At 51.1% G+C, this 19060-nt stretch overlaps 1 protein-coding gene across 2 annotated transcripts; it reads right to left on the bottom strand.

Annotated features, from left to right (window-relative positions):
* Positions 1-18957, bottom strand: DHX38 (DEAH-box helicase 38). 2 transcript variants are annotated; one of them, XM_070398027.1, is made up of 27 exons: positions 18689-18957; positions 15974-16315; positions 15249-15433; positions 14482-14583; positions 13576-13723; positions 13302-13420; positions 13066-13142; positions 12420-12575; positions 11705-11866; positions 11422-11529; positions 10981-11093; positions 8901-9038; positions 8382-8568; positions 8053-8238; positions 7537-7677; positions 7073-7183; positions 6875-6991; positions 6575-6682; positions 6161-6273; positions 5244-5452; positions 4983-5137; positions 4148-4303; positions 3919-4053; positions 3603-3728; positions 3005-3100; positions 1773-1894; positions 1-464 (listed from the first exon to the last, which is right to left on the bottom strand). In XM_070398027.1, the coding sequence occupies exons 2-27, from the start codon at positions 16294-16296 to the stop codon at positions 380-382; spliced, it is 3678 nt and encodes a 1225-aa protein (XP_070254128.1). In that variant the 5' UTR covers positions 16297-16315; positions 18689-18957; the 3' UTR covers positions 1-379. The 2 variants fall into 2 exon arrangements, with proteins under 2 accessions (XP_070254128.1, XP_070254129.1); XM_070398028.1 differs by having other exon boundaries at positions 18818-18957.
* Positions 18958-19060: the final 103 nt, after the last annotated feature.

Here is a 19060-nt window from a genome sequence, read left to right as displayed (position 1 = left end):
TAACATTTTACAAAGAATAAATTTATTTCCAAATCCTGAATTATAACCAAATTACAATTCCCTCTAGGTCTGTTTTGCGGCTTTACACATGAATTTTAAAAAACATAGTCAATGGCCAAGTCATTTATACACCAAGCGTCCTGGGGACAGTTTATTTGGACACGACGGGTCCAGCCACCTCTCGCAGCTTCTCGCTGCTCTGCGGCCCAGAGCTGCACTGAGGAACTCCTTCCGCCCTGGCAGAGCCTTGCTCTTGGCAGGAGCTTCCCTCAGGCCATGATGCACAGATGAAAGCACATAGATGAAAGGGTGTTGTCAGCAGGCCCCGGTGCTCCAGCCACTCAATCTCTGGCTCCATCCCTGCAGGGACAGCCTCAGCTCATAGCCCAAAGCGGGCTGGCGTGCGGCGAGGAGTCATGGGCTCCCCTTGCTCTTTCCGACCTGGAGTGTAGATCTTTGTAGCCCTGGAGCACAGAGGGGGGTTAGGGATCACACTGCTGCTCACTCCAACCAGAATACATAGCAGGACGCAGAGCCTGAGGCCTTGCTGTTTCTAACTGGTGTGTGAGCAGGCTTCAGGCGGAGGGTCTTTTCCCTGGCACACTGCCACTCCCCCTGCCTTCCCCAGTTGTGAGTGGGAGCAGAGTAGGACACCACCTCGTCCGATGCCCAATAAGTAATGTTGTAAGACAGATTACTTAATAGCTCCTTTCACATCCCTAGGTGAGCTGTGGATTGAGTGGCAGCCTTCCATCCACTCACCAGGCTACCACTCCAGCTGTGTCTTAGACTCAGCTGGTCTTTGTCCCCAGTCCTGGGGGTAATCTCTAGAGCCCTGGGGTTTCCTATGAATTGGAGTATCTCTGTGGTTCATGGTAGGAAGGGAGGGCCTTGGGGGTGGCTCGGACCACATCTAGTCGTTTATGCCAATAAGATGATTTAGGACTGGGGGCCACCAGGCCAGAAAAGCCAACCATGTAATTAGAGGGCTGAGCTTTGAGCCCAGCCTCTGGGGAGAGGGGGGGGCTGAGACTGAGTCAACCACATGGCTGCTGATTCAATCCATGTGCCTATATATGAAACCCTGAGAAACTGGGCCCGGAAGCTCAGGTGAGCTTCCCTGTTGGCAATGCTCGGCATGTACTGTCACAATGTGCCGGGAGGTAAGGCAACCCTGAGGACTCAGAACCTTCCAGAACTCATGCTATGCACGTCTCCCTTTAGCTGGTTCCAATTTGTATCCTTTTGCTGTAATAAAACTTCCCTGAATTCTGTGTTATTCTAGCAAATTATCATGTCTGAGGGAGTCTGCGGGGATCCCCCAATCTGTAACAAGTTGGTCACAGGTGAGGGGTGACCCTGAGTATCCCCCAGCTTGCAGCTGGTGTCTGAAGCGAGGATAGTCTTGCCAAACACTGCCCTTCCTGGGAAGCTGACTGAACTCCAGCACCAGCACAGACGCACAGTCCAAGGCTCCTCCCCTCACCAGTGCTTTCCAAACCCTGCTTGTCAGCAAAGCTGTGAGACCTGCCCTGCTGCTCCAACCCACCTCTGGCCCCAAGGGTCGGGATTGCTGATCAGCACCCCCCTATGTAAGGAACGCCTCCATGTCTCCACACATGACCGCTATCAACTTCTGTCCCCCACTCACCTCTACACATTTAACTTTTCTTAAATTGTGACCCTGTTTCAGGACCTAGTCAGTCCATCCAGCTGGTCCCTGGGACTTCCAGGGGGCTCCCTCCCAGCCAGGATCCCAAGCCAAAGCTCACTTGACACTGCCCAGGGGGCTGCGTTTCTCCTGCTCCTGCCGCCGGGCTCGCAGCTGCTCCTCAGCCAGCGCCATCTCCTCCTCCATGGCAGAGGCTTCCTCTTTGGCCCGTCGGCGGTTCTCCTAGAGAAGGGAGAGGGGTACTGGGAGCCACTGGGGACTGGCGAGTAAGAAAGACTTTTCTGTCCCATCTCCCTGCTGCAAGCCAGGTGCTGTGTAGACCACACAGCTCCCAGAGGCTGCCTGCCTCAGCACCAAGGCCAGAGCCTGCTTTTCTCACTGATTCAAGATAGACACTGGATGATGCAGTCCTAACCCGATTCAGTCATGCCTCAGCACTCCATTCAGTAAGGACTTATATTTTCTTATGACGTTCATGGCTATGCTAGGAAGCACAGAGAAGACATTACATCTGGCTGAAACACTCAGACGTAAGGAAGATATGTGCAGGCCCCATGTGGGCAGGACCACACTGAGAAGGGGAAGCAAAAGCCCCACAGCATTCCGCAACCCTAAGTAATGGATCCAGGTGGTGGCCATCAAGGACACTAAAACTGCGCGGAGATGGAGTTAGAGTGGAGGGGTCAGGTGGAACCTCCGGGCGAGCTCAGCAGCATCGCAAGTGGGAGCACCAGGCTGACAGGACTAAACGAAGCGCGCAGCACCACGTGCGTTTGTGCATCCTTGCTGATCAGCTGACCCTGAATCTAATCAAGGCTTTAGATTAATTACTAGTTCACAGAAGGTACATGGGATAGAGGCACTCATTCAACACCTTAAAGAACCAGTCAGCCCAATATAGAATGTGGAACATTCTACAAGATGAATGACCTAGTTTCTCCAATAAATCAAAAAGGGGACAGAGCCTTCTCTAGAATAAAAGACTTAATACATATAACAACAAGTTCCAATGTTTGGATCCTAATTCAAGCAAATTCATTATAAAACAATCTTTGAGATAAAAGAGGAAATCTGAATAAGGACTAGAGACTTAGGTGGCACTGAAGACTTAGATGACTAATGCTGTTGAGTGATACTGGCATGGAAGTTACATTTTAATTTTTAAAAGTCCTTTTAAAGATACAAAGTTCAGGTATTTATGGATGAAAAAACATGTTGTCTGAGATATGCTTTAAAATCTTCCAGGAAAAAGTAAAGAGGGGGGATCAGACGGTGACGTGTCTTCAATGCCAGGCTGAGGGGAAACGGATCCCGAGGCAAACAGAACCTTACCTGCCGAGACTTTCCTGCCTGTTTCACGCTGTAGAACATGGGGCCCAGCTCCGCCAGCCACTCTCCGTCCACAGCAGTCACGCACTGCATGTACTCCTGCAGGCAGAGCGCCACAAAGTGGTAGTCACAGAGGGCCAAGGCTTCAGCTGTCCCTCCCAGGGTGGCTCCACAGTTAGGAGCTATGTGAGAAGGGTCCTAACCCCCAGCCCTCTGAGGCTGAAATAGGCAAGGAAAAGCCTCAGACACGTGAATGTTCATCCCTTCTCCCACCAAAATGTCTCCATGCTTAAGAAAATGCTGCCTAGTGTCCCAGAGAGAAGGCCCAGACCCTCAAAAAACCATTCTAATGATGACACCACAGGGGTTGCTTGTCCCAGGCAGTAAGCAGGAAACATTCCTGCAGGCACAGCCAAGACCACTGTAACTTAGAGGTTAACTCTGTGCAAGTTTCCCCAAACCCTCACCTGAAAACCATCCTCAACTCCCCTCAAAGCAAGGCCTCAAGCCTCCCAAAGTCAAAGCTCATCCCAGAAGGCAGTGAAGGGGCCTGGCCTAGCCAGGTGGGCCTACGTCATGCAAGCCGCCTCGAAAAACTCACCTTGGTGGTCATGACCAGCTCGTGATACACTATGTAGTCTGGTGTGTAGCCCATTCCAAAGAGGGAGCTGGTGGGGTGCAGGTGGCAGGGCATCCCTGTCCGGATGTTCACGTACTCCCCGATTCCCTAGGAAGAGAGACAACAGGTGCCGCATCAAGAAGACGCTGCTCATTTGGGCAGTGAACCTGTCCCTTTAGTAAGACCTCAACACAGGATGGTGGGGAGGCCCAGATCTGCAGGATTGCACAGTGAGAAGCAGCACTTTCCTGGGCACAAATATCAGGCCAGGAAGGGGCCACAGCTCCACCGGGCTCACCTTGAGCTTGGCCGCCTGGTGGAAATAGGCAGCACAGATGCACTTCCTGACGATGTCCCAGTCGGTGCCACAGGAGGCCAGACTCATCCTCTGCTGCACCATGATGTCCTTCAGCTGAGCCCGCACCTCCCGGACCTAGAGCAGGACACAGGTGGACACGGATGAAGCCCCCTTCCCATGCCTTCCACCCCGCAATCCAACATCCCGCGTATCTGGGTCAGTGCCCCACCTTCCGCATGGCCTTGGCGTGGATAAAATGATCGTTACACCAGATGGTAGAGTAATTATTGTTCTTCCACTGAAGGTAAACATTCAGGTAGGTCAAATGGTCACTCTCAGGGACAGCAAACTTCTCCCGGATTTGATCACTCTCCTCCTCTCGGCCCTAGGAAGGAACAGGGGCCTCTGAGCACAGGGGAGTCCAGGTCCCCTGAGCAGAGGCTGGAGCTTCTCACACTCTCACCTATCCACACACATTCACCGAGTGCTCTAACAGTATGAGGAAGAAAGGTAGTTTACAATACAACATTCATCCTTATGGTGAGAGTTTAGGAGCAACCATTCTAGAAGACAAAAAGTGCTCTTGCAAATTTTCAAACCATCCTTTCCCCTCACCTTGACCCCAACTTGCTTAACTGAAAACAGCAAAATCATTATTTAGAAACCATGACTCCTATCCCTGCATTCCATTTTTTCAATATTTTTTAATGCTCATCCGAGGATATGTTTACTGATTTTAGAGAAAGAGGATGTGAGAGAGGGAGGGAGGGAGGGAGGAGGAGGGAGAGAGAGAGAGAGAGAGAATTACCTCCTGTATCAAACAGGAGGTAACCTCCTGTGCCCGGACCAGGTATCAAACCCACAACCTAGGTATGTGCCCTGACTAGGAATAAAAACCACACCTTTTGGTGTATGGGATGATGCTCCAACTAACTGAGCCACCCAGCCAGGGCTCCATTCCATTTTAATAACAGAGAGAAACTACTGTCCTCTCTAATCCTTCTCGAGCCCATAACTCCCCTGAGGCTTCTGGGAAGAAAGGAGAGCTAGCCACGATCTCGCACCTTGGGCCTGTAGAAGATGGCTGGGACTGAGAGCATGGAGACAATGAGCAGGATCTCAGAGCTGCAGCCCATGTCACAGGATACAATGAGCATCTTGGACAGGGCTGGGTCCAGCGGGAACTCCACCATCAGCCGCCCAGTTGAGGTCAGACCCCCTAGAAGAGAGGAGCAAATCCAGATGTTCAATGAACACAGGTGCGGAGGCGAAAAACCCAGGCCCCAGCACCCAGGAGGCCTGCCGGGCTCCCGGGGCCACAGCACCTGTGTTGTCCAGGGCTCCCAGGATCCAGAGCTGATACATGGAGTTGAGCATGTTGTCCTCCGGGGGCGGGTCCATGAAGTGGAACTGCAGCAGGTCCTGCACCCCCAGGGACTTGAGCAGCAACACCACATTGGCCAGGTTGGTCCTCTGGATCTCAGGCACCGTGGTGGTCAGGAGCTCATTCTTGTAGGCGCTCTGGGTGTAGAGCCTGCCAAGGAGAAGACCGAGTGCCACTGCACCTACCAGCACACTGGGCACTGAGCCCTCCAGCATGCCTGGCCGCCGACGCAGTAGTGACGCTCCCTCGGCTTCCCCTGTATGCGCACCCCGAACAGCAGGACGGAGGCAGCCACAGGCAGGAGAATGTCTCCTGTCTTCCCTGCCTCTCCCCACTTTCTCTCTGAATTGTGAATGTCCACCTATTCAAAACTCAGCCTTGCCAGCTTACTCTTCTGCTAGTGTCCTATATGCTTGCTTCATTTCTGGAACCAAAGAGCCTGGAACTAGAATTATCGCTGGGTTTTATTTTCTTCATACTTTTCTGTATTTTCCGAATTTCTATAGTGAATACATTATTTCTAAAAATTGGGACCAAAAAAAGAATAGCTGGAGATGTAAAAACGAACCAAGGGTGTGTGTAATTTGCTCAGATTTATCCTCTAAGGGAAAACGTGTTGTAACTATTGGTCTTCTACTGCAAGCACATTCAACTTAGGTCTGCCTATAACCCCAAACTGCTTAGACCCCAGAGCTGCCTGGAAAGCTACTCCTTCCACTCAGCAGCGAATGGTGAGAGGACCAACAATCAGTCCCCAACCTCTGCTGGATCACGGTCCAATCCCGCCCACCCCGGCCCGGCCCCACACGCAGCAATCCCAGCGCCGCCCCGGAAAGCAGGCTGGCACAGGGTTCCTACCTGAAACACTGACCTGGGCCCGTCCTGCCAGCTCGCCCCGACCTCTGGTTGGCGTTGGCCTGGCTGATGGGGTAGATCTGCAGAGCATCCATGCCAATCCTGGGGTTGAAGACCTAGGAGGAGCAGCAAAGAGCTGATGAAGGTCAGAATAAGGGGGGAAAGGAAAAGGGAGGCAGCCTTGAGACAAAGACATCCCTGGTTGTTACACACTGCAGAGCAGTGTCTCAGCAACACAGGCAGGATTAAATGAATCAAGCACATAGCAAGTTCAGAACTCAACAAATGTTAGTCTCTTAAACCAACACCACCTCCATATGACTCCTTCACTGGGGAGCGGAGGACCCAGACCTGCTTCCCACCCCGACTAGGCTTTGGGTGAGGCCCCAGGGCCCCGGCGTCTGTGTCTTCTCTTACCTTTAATTTGCAATAACCCGAATCAATAACAAACATGATGCCGTCGACAGTCAAAGATGTCTCAGCAATGTTGGTGGCCACGATACACTTCCGAACACCATCTGGAGCCTACAGCCGGGCAAGGATGCACGGGGAGGGAAAGCTAAAGACCTTCAGGTAGCAAAGAGCCCCCCGAACCTGAGGAAGCAGCATGTCCCACCCCTGCCAGGAAAGTAACTCCTACTCTCTCTTGCCCTCCTTTGTGAGAACCCAAGAGGACCCAAAGGTGAGGGCCCAGGACAGACGTTCTTGCTGCCGCACCTTCTGGAAGATTTTGGCCTGGAGGTCGGAAGGCAGCTGGGAGTAGATGGGCAGCACAGCCAAGGCGGGCGCATTCTCCAGTTCTTCCAGATGTTCCACAATCTGGTCTGAGGTCACCTGAGGTCACAGTAACCATGAGACACTGTATGCGCACACACAGGATACACCGGTTCATCACGGTCATGACAAGGCACCCACCTCTATGTCCTCCTGGCCAGGCATGAAGATGAGGATGTCCCCAGGGGCCCCTGACAGGTGCACCTGCAAGGACTGCTTCACTGCGGCCTCCACGTAATCCTCCTGCGGGGTCTGCAACACCAGCCAGGGACACCGTCAGAGGAAAGTGTCGAGGGAAATGCAGGCCAGGCACCTCTCTGGGAACCAGTGGCCCAGTCACTAGTCTAGGGCTAGAGACGGCAGACTTTCAGGGTTGCCACACCTGCAGAGGAGCTTGACTAACCCCAGGGGCCCCACTCCTGTGCTCCAAAGAAACAATAAAACAAAACATACCCAAAGCACAGTCCTTTGGCTCTGAGCCCTGCAGCTGCAGGCTGCCCTACGCACCTCACGGTACCCACAATCTTTCCCAACTCAGTAGCCTGTCCTGCACCCTCCAACTTCTCATCAGAGCTCAGGGTCAGTTCAAAAAAAGGCCTCAGTACCTTGCTGAAGAGGATGTCAACAGGGAAGGTTCGGCCAGGGATGTGGAAGATGGGAACGTTCCCAAAAAAGGCAGCAAATTTCTCTGCATCCATAGTGGCCGATGTGACAATGAGCTTCAGGTCTGAGCGCCGAGCCACCACCTAAGAGAAGGGTCAGTCAGAGGCTTCCCCACAGGTTTGGGACCCTTGGCTTCCACCCTCCAGTCTCATCAACAAACATTATTCTCAAATGAAACAGAGCCGAAGCTGATGAACTGGCACATAGATGCATAACAATCCTAAAGACCGAACCCATGGAGCTACAGCCAAGAGGACATGAGTCACTCAGCTGAGCAAGAACAGAATAAACTCCAACAGCAGGTCTGAATGCAGCAACCAAGGGCCTTGGGACACTCTGGCCTGAGAGAGACCCCCCAGCTTCCCCCGGCTCGACTCCAGCCCACCTGAAGCGCCCCGATCACTACCTACTGACACTGTGCTGGTCAAAGCCCCATGGACGCAACCCCCGGCCCTCACCTCCCGGAGCAGCCCGAAGAGCACATCAGTGTTGAGGGAGCGCTCGTGCGCCTCATCCATGATGATGGCGCTATAGTGATCCAGGTCTGCCTCCCGGAGGGACTCTCGGAGCAGGATCCCGTCAGTCATGTATTTGATCAAGGTGTTTTCTGAAGTGCAGTCTTCAAAGCGGATGGCATAACCCACCTGGAGGTCAGGGAGAGATGGCTCAGCAGCTCTGGTACAGCTCACCATTGTCACACCCCGTGCTGGGTCCAGGCCATAGCAGATCAGCTCAAATAGACGGGAACTACCGGGCAATGTCTACAGCTCAGCCCTCGCCCACTCACCTCCTCACCAAGGTTTCCGCCCATCTCTTCACTGACTCTCTTGGCCACCGACATGGCCGCCACACGCCGGGGCTGGGTGCATCCAATCATCCCGTAGTCCGTGTAACCGTCTTCATGCAAGTACTGGGTCAGCTGAGTGGTCTTACCACTCCCCGTCTCCCCAACCACAATCACGATGCTGTTATCTCTACGAGGGAGAGAAGGCAAAGGGCAAGTCAGCCAGAGTGGAGGACCACATCCAAGCCTCCAAGAAGATGCTGCCAGCTCCTGTCCAATTCTGGCCAGCCAAGAAGCATGCTGCTTAGAGAGGAGGCTTCCCCTGGGGAAACAGAGATACCCCTGAAACGTCTAAAAGATGGTGAGGCTTAAACAAATGAACAATAGCAAAACAATGCCATCTCGCTTGCTTTCCCTTCTCCATCAGATGTAATGTCCAAAAGGAAAAGAACTACCAAGTAAACTCAGGAGCCAAAGGAGACACCAATTCAGGGATGGAATTCCCAGGCCCTGGGCAGTTACCTGATAATAGTGAGCAGTTCCTGCTGCACAGCGAAGATGGGCAGGTACTGCCTCTGCTCCAGAATTGACTTCTTTTTGGCGAATTCACTGCTGGCCTCGCTCTTTTTCTTCATGTGATCCGCAAACTTCTGTTCTGTCCTGAGAACACACGGCAGCCTAAGCACCCTGCACGATTTCCCACCTGTTCCTTCCTGACCGGGTTCCTGCCCTTCTTCCTACGCCCAAGAATGAGGGCTGCTTCAACAAGACCTGATAAACCTTCAAGACACTGGAGCAGCCAGCGAGTCGAGATGCTTTCGCCTCCTCCCGCCTAAAGGAGCAGAGCTGCTGCGGGAGAGTCCATCATCCACAACACACCAACGCCCCCGGTCAAACAGCTAAATGCTCAGACGAGTTACAGATTGGCAGGTGGGCAAAGCCTCTGCTCTAAAAATGAGCTCAGCCAGAAGAGGAGCTGAAATGACCAGTCATTACCTTACACAGAACACCTGGGGCAAGTTCAGCTCACCCCCTGAGGGGCTAAAAGGAGGAGTCATGGCTGCAGAGGCATGACCAAGGTCAGACCTCCCACCTCCTCTTGATAGGATGGCACAGTCTCTAAGGCTTCATTTCCAAAGAATTGTGAGAACAGTCAACCTAATATTTACCTACTTCTCCTAAAAGCCTCAAATATCTGACACATGCACACATCCCAACACTCAAAAGCACTATGTCGTTTTCCCAAGACTCCACAGCAAAAAGAAACCAACCCCATGCTACATGAGTCCACACAATCTCCCCCACCTCCTCCCAAGACTTTTCCTTTGTCAGACCTACCCCACGCTCTGAAAAGCTTCCTACTTCTAATTCCCAGGCACTCCTGGTCAGCTAACAATTAACCTTTAAGGGATTAAATTTTCTAGAAACTAACAAGGGCTGGTCAATAGTATCAACTTCTTGCCCTGGATGGTGTGGCTCAGTTGGAGTTTCACCTCATACACTGAAAGGTTTCATGTTCAATCCCTGGTCAGGGCACATACAAAGGTTGCATACAGGAGGCAACCGATCGATGTTTTTCTCTCTCTCTCTCTCTCTTTCCCTTCCTTTAAAATCAATTTTAAAAAATAGTACCGACTTCTCATTTAGGACATTTCTCACAAGGGTACAGAGAATTATTAATTCAGATGACAGTTCCATAGGACTTCAGAGTGTTCAAAGGACGAGCTTCACAAGACACAGGTGAGTCCAGCCGCCTCCCTAATGTGGGAATCCTAATAAGCACTTACCCAACATTGCCTTGGATACCTCTGTGAACGGGGAAGTCACTACCTGATAAGACAACCCTTTCTATTTTTAAACCTCTGTTAAAAATAGTTCTTCCGCCGAAACCGGTTTGGCTCAGTGGATAGAGCGTCGGCCTGCGGACTGAAAGGTCCCAGGTTCGATTCCGGTCAAGGGCATGTACCTGGGTTGCGGGCACATCCCCAGTAGGAGATGTGCAGGAGGCAGCTGATCGATGTTTCTCTCTCATCGATGTTTCTAACTCTCTATCTCTCTCCCTTCCTCTCTGTAAAAAAAAATCAATAAAATATATTTTTTTAAAAAAAAGTAGTTCTTCCTTACATTGACCTGAAATCTAAGGGGGCAAAGCCCACTTCCTCCCACCCAACACCTGAGATGCACTTTAGCAGAGTGGCTAAGAGTGGGCTCGTAAGCTAGACTGCCTGGGTCTGGTCCTCCTCTACCATTTATCAGCTGGGTGACCTCAGACAAGTTACTTAACCTCCCTGGGCCTCGTTATCCTCACATGCAATAGGAATAACAGCACCTCTCCCATGGAACTCCGGTGGGAATTCAGGGAGCAAGTAACTGAGGCGTTTAACGCTGCCTAGCATGGAGGAAGCTCCTGCAGTAGTAGCAGCAATAGGAATAACATCTAGGGAAAGTTGAAGATGGTAGAAAAGAAAGACCAAGAGGAAGCATCCAGAAGAGACCAAAAGACTCGTCACCTTCTGATTCAGAGCCCGAATCTTATCAGTTCCAATGCAAGTGCCCTTGAGGGCCGTCTTGGAGATAGCCCACTGCTGGCCAAGACCCCTACCTGTAGTCCACTTTACCATCTTCTGTTAGCGGTTTATCCGGTTCTTCCTCTTTCTTGACACCCATTATATCTCCCAGTTTGGTTCCAGCCAGTTCCCAGTGTTTGTGTTGAGCCTGAAAAAGACACAAAAAGCAAATCTGTACCATCCTGTGATACGACTGTGTTCAGGAAACCAATCCCATCAAACAGGCTTCATCTAGCAGCAGGTGGTAATCCCCACGAGGCATTGCATCTTCAGCCTCAGGCTCCCAAAGCACCCGGCCCAGTGGTTGTCCCAGCTAAGGTCCTGGTGGAGGGACGCAATGCCCTCCGCCAAGGACTGGTTCTTGCTCTGTGAGCGTCCTTTAACTTCCAAAAGGAACACTACCTATGAGCTCTAATATGACTTTAAAAAAGAAAAGAATATGCAGACTCCCCAGCCCCAGAAGACAAGAAGCCAACCTTCTTGCGTTCCTTTTGCTCCCTGTGCTTCCGCACTGTTTGACTGCCTTTCCGAGCAATGATGGCCAGGTCGGAAGTGGCATCCTTGACGGGAATCACCGGCTCTGGCTGCAGAGAGTTAAGGGAAAGAGAAATTCCCACTGACCATCAACCTCAACAAGAAGGTCCATTTCCCAACAGCCCCAGTAAATGAAAGGGGTCGCTCCCCTATTGTGATGGGAGTGTACTTTCCCCTTCCCTTCCTTTCTGAGCTTGCTTGTCTCAGGCCACAGAGGAGCCTCACCTGCTTGGTGAAGACGATGCGCCCGTCCAGGAAGGGCGGCACCAGATTGTGCACCATCAGATGCACCTTGGCTGCGCTGTCCTCTTCAAAGTCCTCATCCACCTCCAGCCGGTGGACCACCCCGCTGGTGAGCATGCGGTTGGTCTCCCAGCGTTCGTTATCCTGTAAGAACACAGTGGGAGGCCACACTCAGAATGAAACCAAAGGTGGTTCTGAAAGGGCACCAGGCAAGTGCATGCAAGAAGTCCTGACAGAGGGCCCTGGGGGCCGCAGCGAAGTCACAGGCCTTTCTACCCTGCAGCTCCTTAGACAGAAGAGTCGCTGATCCCAAGTCACCTGCAGTCCTTTTTCCAAGAAGCGGCACTTTCTATCTCAGCCAGAACCTCTACCTGGACACACAAATGGTGACTGGCCCCAGCCCCATTCAGAGACTCAAAGAACACAGACCACAGAGCCAAGTCCCACCCTACCAGTTCCCATCAACAGCACCCTCAATGAAGTACTGCAAAGAGAGAAGCTTTAAGTTGGGGGTTTTTTTAAGCTACTGTAAAGTTCCACACACTCCCCTCCTCCACCTTTAGAGAGTTACAGCTGCTCCTGGCACTTAGGCTGTGACACTAGCTGTGCTGCCATCACGCGCACATGACCCGCTGCTCCTCCCACATGCCCCCACTCCAGCTGAACCTGCCCCCACCGCTATAGGCAGCAGCATCACCTCATTGATCTGTCTCCGCTGAGCCGAAATGCGCTTCTGCTTCTGTTTATGCAGGTGCTGCTCCCGCCTCCTCACGTAGTCCTCGGAGGAGTAGGCCAGGGGATTGTGGAACTCGTCGTATCCCTCATCCATCATGTACCAATCCCGGTCAGCTTGCTGCAGTGCAGGAGACAAAGCACAGGGAACAGGAAACAGATCACGTTTATGCACAAGACATGGCCAGAAGGGGAGGATGTTTGGTAAGAAGTCACTGGTGCGGTGGAGCAGGCCTGTGAGAGGTGCAGGCGGTCACCCCACTCTGAAATGAGCCTCTACAGGAGACCACAGTGACCAACTATATATGTAAGACTCCCTATGGCACCTCATCATGTCAGCACTTCTCAGATTCACCACATGGTGGCACCAACACATAACTAGAGAAGGTGGGACCTGCCTTAGGTGAGAAGCTTCATTGGGAGCCTATGCCTCTGGAGAGATCCCAGGGCTTCGGGACTGAACAAGGCTCAGCTTCCCTGAGACTATCATCAAAGTCCAATTCCACGAGAGTGTCACTCGTGGCCCCTGTGCTCTGACACATCCTGTCACCCATTCCCCGATGGATGGCCACCATCCCTCACTCAGTCCCTCAAAGATAAAAAGTTTTTACCCTCTGGTCATCCTCCCACTGCTGCCGCTCCTCTTCTGTGTCAAATGAAATCCCTTCTTCTCCATCCTCACGTCTCGCTGAAGGAGAACACGCAGCAGGTCAGACCCCACAACCCCAGCTTATCCCCATGGGCCACCAACAGATCTGCAAGGTGCACAGCTCCTGAGGCACAGCTTTGCTCGGCCTGACCAGCGGGAGTGACCCTGCTTCCTACCGCCTACTCCCACCGGCCTTACCTCGGCCCCTGGACAGACGCGGGGTGGACCCTAGGTGTCTTCTGTCATCGGCCCACTCGTTGTACTTGTAGGATGGGGTTGGCAAGGGTGTGTCGTCCGAGTACTTGCTCCTCACAGACCTGGGAAACAGTATAACCAGCATCACTGACCAGTCACTAGGCTGAGACATGTCCCTGAGCTGCCACCTGCTCTCCCAGCCCAGAGCCCTTTGCCCTCATCCCATCCACCCATGCCACCACCCAGAGAAACTAGGCTGCTCTGCCCAGAACATCACCTATCCCGATCTCGACTGGACGGTCGGTGGCTCCGTTCAGAATCCCGATAGGAGGGTGTTGGGGAGGGCGATTCCCACTGGGAGCGCCTTGAGGAGCCATACCCACTGTCCTCTTCCTCCCAGGTAGACCTTGACGGGGTGGCTGCATCTGGGCACAAGAGACACATCCACAGGAAAATGTAAAGTAACCAGGAAATGGCTCTAGAACTATTCACTAAAAGGCAGTTTCCCAAATTTATTTTACTATTTGTGAACTTTGTACCTATTTGTAACGGATAAGATGATTCTGACAGTTTTTAAAGATAACTGCGTTTGCCCTGGCTGGTTTGGCTCAGTGAATAGAGCATCGGCCTGTGGACTGAAGGGTCCCGGGTTCGATTCTGGTCAAGGGCACATGCCCGGGTTGTGGGCTCGATCCCCAGTGGGGGGCGTGCAGGAGGCAGCCAATCAATGATTCTCTCTCATCGTTGATGTTTCGATCTCCCTCTCCCTTCCTCTCTGAAATCAATAAAAATACTTTTAAAAAAAGATATCTGCATTTAAACAGTTCAGTTTTCATCTGTGTTTGGAATATTTCAAGGAATTTCCTATTTGTCTCTGCAAACATAACCCTTTAAATGTAATTATTTTAATGGCTCCTTCTGCTCTCCAGCTCCTATTCTTTCCTGCCATATGGGAAAGTGGCCCTTCAGTAAGCCACCCCTCATCTTAAAGGAGCATATCCGTCTTCACAGAGAAGTCCAGGGCCTTCCCACCCGACTCAGAACCAAAGAATCCTAGAAGTTCATGATGGAATCAGGAATTTCCTCTCTGCCCACAGCAGTCCCACTAAGGAGGGGAGTTGCTCATCCTGCCTTTTATACGCCTGACCCCTCACAAACCACCACCAGCAATGGCTCAGTCTACCTTTAGGTCGGTGTCTCGGGCTCTCTGGTTCATTTCTCCTGCTGCGCTCTGACCCTCCATCCCGTTCCGATCTGCTGCTGTGCCGGCTTCTATCCCGCTCATCTGTCAAGAGTCACATGCAGAGCTTAGGAAACATGTGTCCCATCCCAACTTCCACCCGTCTTCACCCTCAGGAAAGGACAGGCCTCCCCACTCACTCACAGGTACAACCTGCACTGCTCTATCCATGGGCTCCTGACACTCACATGTCCCCATTCTTTCAAGGGGAAAAACTAGTTACTGGCTAGAAAGTTTCAAACTCACAGTAACAGTTACTTTCCTGTAAGAATTCCGAAGAGGATAGTTACAAGTCTATAGTGAGTAGCTGCTTAATAGTTACAAGTCTATAAGGTATAAAACTTAAACACTACTGAGCAAGGCCAGCACTGGACTATGTCTAGCTTTGCTCCATAGCACTGTCCTTTCTCTGTCATTAGCACTATTGTCAACTCTGGTTTCTCAGACATAATACTCATTATCACCTTTATCACCAAGTTGCATAATTAAAGGGAGACCATACATTCAAACATAGCAGCTATGTTGCAAGTAACAATTCTTAAACTGCCTGCTATTCCCAATCCCAACAGGGTCAAAACCAATCAGAATGACATTATGCAAATAGGGCTTCTTAATTTAATGGGCATTATAAACACTCCTGCAACAGGAAAGATGCTGGCATGTTCATTCAAATACTTAATGGGCTATGGGGCCTATGCTGGGCACCCTACCTCTGTCTCTCTTGCGGTCACCATCTCGATCCCGCGATCTCTCCTTCCGATCCTTCTCTTCTTTGGACGAGGCATAGACACCATGTTCCCGGCGCTCCCGCTCTCTCTGCCGACTACGTTCCCAAAACTCTTCGCTCACACCACCAGGGTGGGATGGAGTCTCTACCCGAGCAGAGCGATAATGTCTGAAACAGGGAGGGCAACAGGTAAAGGAGAAAAGCCTTGCCCGCCTCTGGCTGTGCCCAACGAGTGACCTATCCTTTTCCTTCATCCCCTGGTTCTGCAGGCTTCCATACGGCAACAACCCAAAGCATTTCTAACCACCACCGTCTACTCACTGGTCTCCTTTAAATGTTCCCCACTGCCCTAACCGGTTTGGCTCCGTGGATAGAGCATCGGCCTGGGGACTGAAGGGTCCCAGGTTCGATTCCGGTGAAGGGCATGTACCTTGGTTGCGGGCACATCCCCAGGAAGGGGGTGTGCAGGAGGCAGCTGATCAATGTTTCAAACTCTGTATCCCTCTCCCTTCCTCTCTGTAAAAAATCAATAAAATATATTTTTTTAAAAAAAATGTGCCCCACAAATCTGAAGAATGTACCAGTTCCTACCTGCCCTCAATATTATAAAATCAAATAAATCCAAGGAAACTGAGAGATAAATGTGGGCCATTATTTCCTGGCCTCCATTTTCATTCCCTATGGGTCAACCCATCCTAAAGCCTTTACCTGTCTTTCCGGCTACCTCGACCAGACTGGTCACTGCCGTCCTCCTCAGCATCCCTCTGGTCATCCTTGCTCTCTTCCCAGTCCTTGTAGGAAGAGACTTTGGATTTCTTCTTGTCCTCCCCATCATCTTTCTCCTCTCGCTCCCTCCGTTTCAGGGAGGCCAACAAGTCCAGTCCCAGCAATGAAGGGCGGGGAGCAGGGGCCTTAAAGACATGCTGCTCACTGGCTGCACTTTTGGTCTTGCAAATAAGACCGCCAACCTGAGAGTCCCCATCAGTGCCTTCCAATCTATGGATTGAGGTGTCTTCACTGGTGTCCTCCATGATAGGCTCTGGGATGTCTCTGGAAGGAAACAAACCATTTGGCGACGGACTTAAGGGGGGGAAAGGCTTAGCCCTGCTGTATCCTAAGACAGCTGTAGTCATAGCTATATTTAAGACCAGGATTTCTTAAGTACCTCTTGCTAAGATCCTTCCATCAAGTCATTGACAATCTCAAAAGATCACCCTACTCCCACCTCAACACACATAAGAAATATACACACATTCACCCCAAATACCAGGATCCAAGACAGCATCCTCAGGCCTCAAAATGAAACACTTATTAGAGCATGAAGATATCTATACAGGGAGTGTCGGGGATTTGAAGTCAGAAACTCAAGCAGATATGAAGTCAGAAACCTCAGTGGGAACCCAGGCTCCTGATTATTTCCTACCTGTATGAGTGTAAGCAAATAATTTAATCTTTGGTTAGGCATAATTTCTACATCTATAAAATGGAAATACTTTTTGCTCTAATCCATGGACTTCTTGTGAAAATCAAACAAAAAAGAATATGTGAAAGCTCTCTGTAACTATAAAGAGTTACATAAATGCAATTGTTACATTATATTCTTTGCTGTGCTCCTATGCTGCGTCCCTTGCCATTTTCTTTTTACATGAGTTCTTCTACCTCTCCCTCCCTTTAAACTCACAGAGACTGCAGAGATATTGGGGTACAAGGCTACCATCTATGTGATCCATACTTTACTGACTTTTTTTGGACCAGTTATATAGAACTCAAAATCTGTTTAAAAATCATCTCTGTTCATCAAAACATTGATGAGATGCACTAGGTTAGAAAATGGGTGTTTCTGAAGAGTATTTACTTAGGTGGCTGTAAGATTTCCTGGTACTCCACTTGTAATCAATTCCTCTTTTCCTCCCATTACACACCATCCACTTGTGAACATACACCAATTCTGAGCGCTTGGATAATTCCCCTCATTCCAACAAGTCAGTGAAGCAAAGGCAGTGTCAAGGAGCAGTGTACCACCAGAATCCAGAATGGTTTGCACAGCTCCAATTAACGTGCACAGCTCTATGGAGGAATACAGTCAAACAGACTAGACACATAACATGGACACAGAAACAAGAGCTACGTTTTGAAAAATGTCATCAGGGGCCTGGCCTTGTAGGAAGTTTCCTCAGTGGTTAGAGCATCAGCCAGCCAACTGAAGGGTCATGGGTTTGATTCCCGATCAAGGGTCAAGGGCCAAGGGCACATATCTGGGTTGTAGGTTCAGTCTCGCCCCAATCGGGGCATGTGCAGGAGACAGCCAATCGACATGTCTCACATCAATGTTTCTCTCTCTTTCTCTCTCTCTCCCTCCCTTTCTCCTCCTACCTTCCTTTCTCCCACCCTTCCTTCCTTCCACTTTCTGAAAATCAATGGGAAAAAATATCCTCAGATGACAATTAGCAAAGAAAAAGAAAGAAAGGAGGAAAGAAAGAAAGAAAGAAAGAAAGAAAGAAAGAAAGAAAGAAAGAAAGAAGTCGAGTAGGAGAAGGAAAAGCTGCATGTTGTTGACATCTGAATATACCCGTGAGAAAATCTAAGCAAGAAGGTGGAGCCGTACAGGTTCTGCTCGGAAGTCGTCTAACCTAGAAAATATTGGAATGCCATTCCCATGCCATTCTACACAGGAGAAAGAGCCTTGACTTGTCTGTCTTGCTGATGCTCTACTCAATGCCTAGCAAAACACATGTTCGATGAATAAATGGATTAATGAATTTAAACTTATTAAAGGGAAACCGGAAGTGAGCCATTTGGAGAGACAGCAAGAGAAGATACCAGCGGCACTAGACAAGGTGTCTGACAGCAAAACTTAATTCGCTGCTGAGATGAATAAATAAGGAGCTAAGGGGCTGGATTCTGGAGAAGGATTAATGACAAACAGGCTACATGGGGTAGGAGGGGGGAAAAACAATGGAAGAGAGAAACTGGATTTACTCATTGAACAATTATTCATTCAGTACCTTCCCTGAGCCCATCGCTGTTCTGGGAAACAGGGACAGAGCAGAGAACCAACCAGACGAAAACCCCCGCCCTCTTGGGGTTAACATTCTAGCAGAGGAGATGGCCTAGAGATACAATGTGTCAGCGAAGAGGAAGGCACAAGGCTCAGACGTCCGTGTGGGAGCGGGCTAATGCCGAGGCCCAAGGAGGGCGACCCGGGAAGCATCCCTGGCCGCAGAGGCCGCCCCGGGTCCGAGCAGAACAGAGAGAAAAGCCCGGCCGGGCAGGACCCGCGCGCATCCCTCGGGTAAGACAAGCCAAGTGACAGGGACCTGACTTCCCAAGCCCGGGCCCGACCTGAGCGAAGGACAGACACCCGCCGCCTGGAGCCGCCATGATCGGCGAAGGGCAGGTCCGGAAGGGAGAAGGGACACTCACCTCACCAAGCCCGACTCTCGGGAGGTTCTGTCCCGGATCCCGGGGCGCCGGCGCCGCCACCCCTCGCTCAGATCGCCTTAGAGAACCAAAACCTGCACCTTGAACGCCGCCATTATTGTCCCATAATACCTTGTACGGCCCCTTCTATCCGTCCAAAGAGACCATAGAGAGCGACCCGGAAAATGCCGGTTCCTGGCTCCAGGCCCGGGACATAACGCGACCAGGCCCTCAAGACTAGAATGCCCTCCTCTGGGCCTCTGATCAGAGACACTTCCGAGTCTCGCCGCGACCAACCGCACCGGCCGGAGAGGCGAGGCCCCGCCTCCAGCCCGAGAGGGTGGGAGGGAACAGGAGAGAGGCCGGGCATGTTTA

This window comes from Myotis yumanensis, unplaced genomic scaffold (assembly GCF_028538775.1).
Source record: "Myotis yumanensis isolate MYYU_CA2020_CCGP unplaced genomic scaffold, mMyoYum1.0.hap1 SCAF_18, whole genome shotgun sequence".
Classification (NCBI taxonomy): Eukaryota; Metazoa; Chordata; class Mammalia; order Chiroptera; family Vespertilionidae; genus Myotis; species Myotis yumanensis.
Note: the sequence above shows the minus strand (reverse complement) of the source record. Positions and strands in the feature narration are given on the sequence as shown.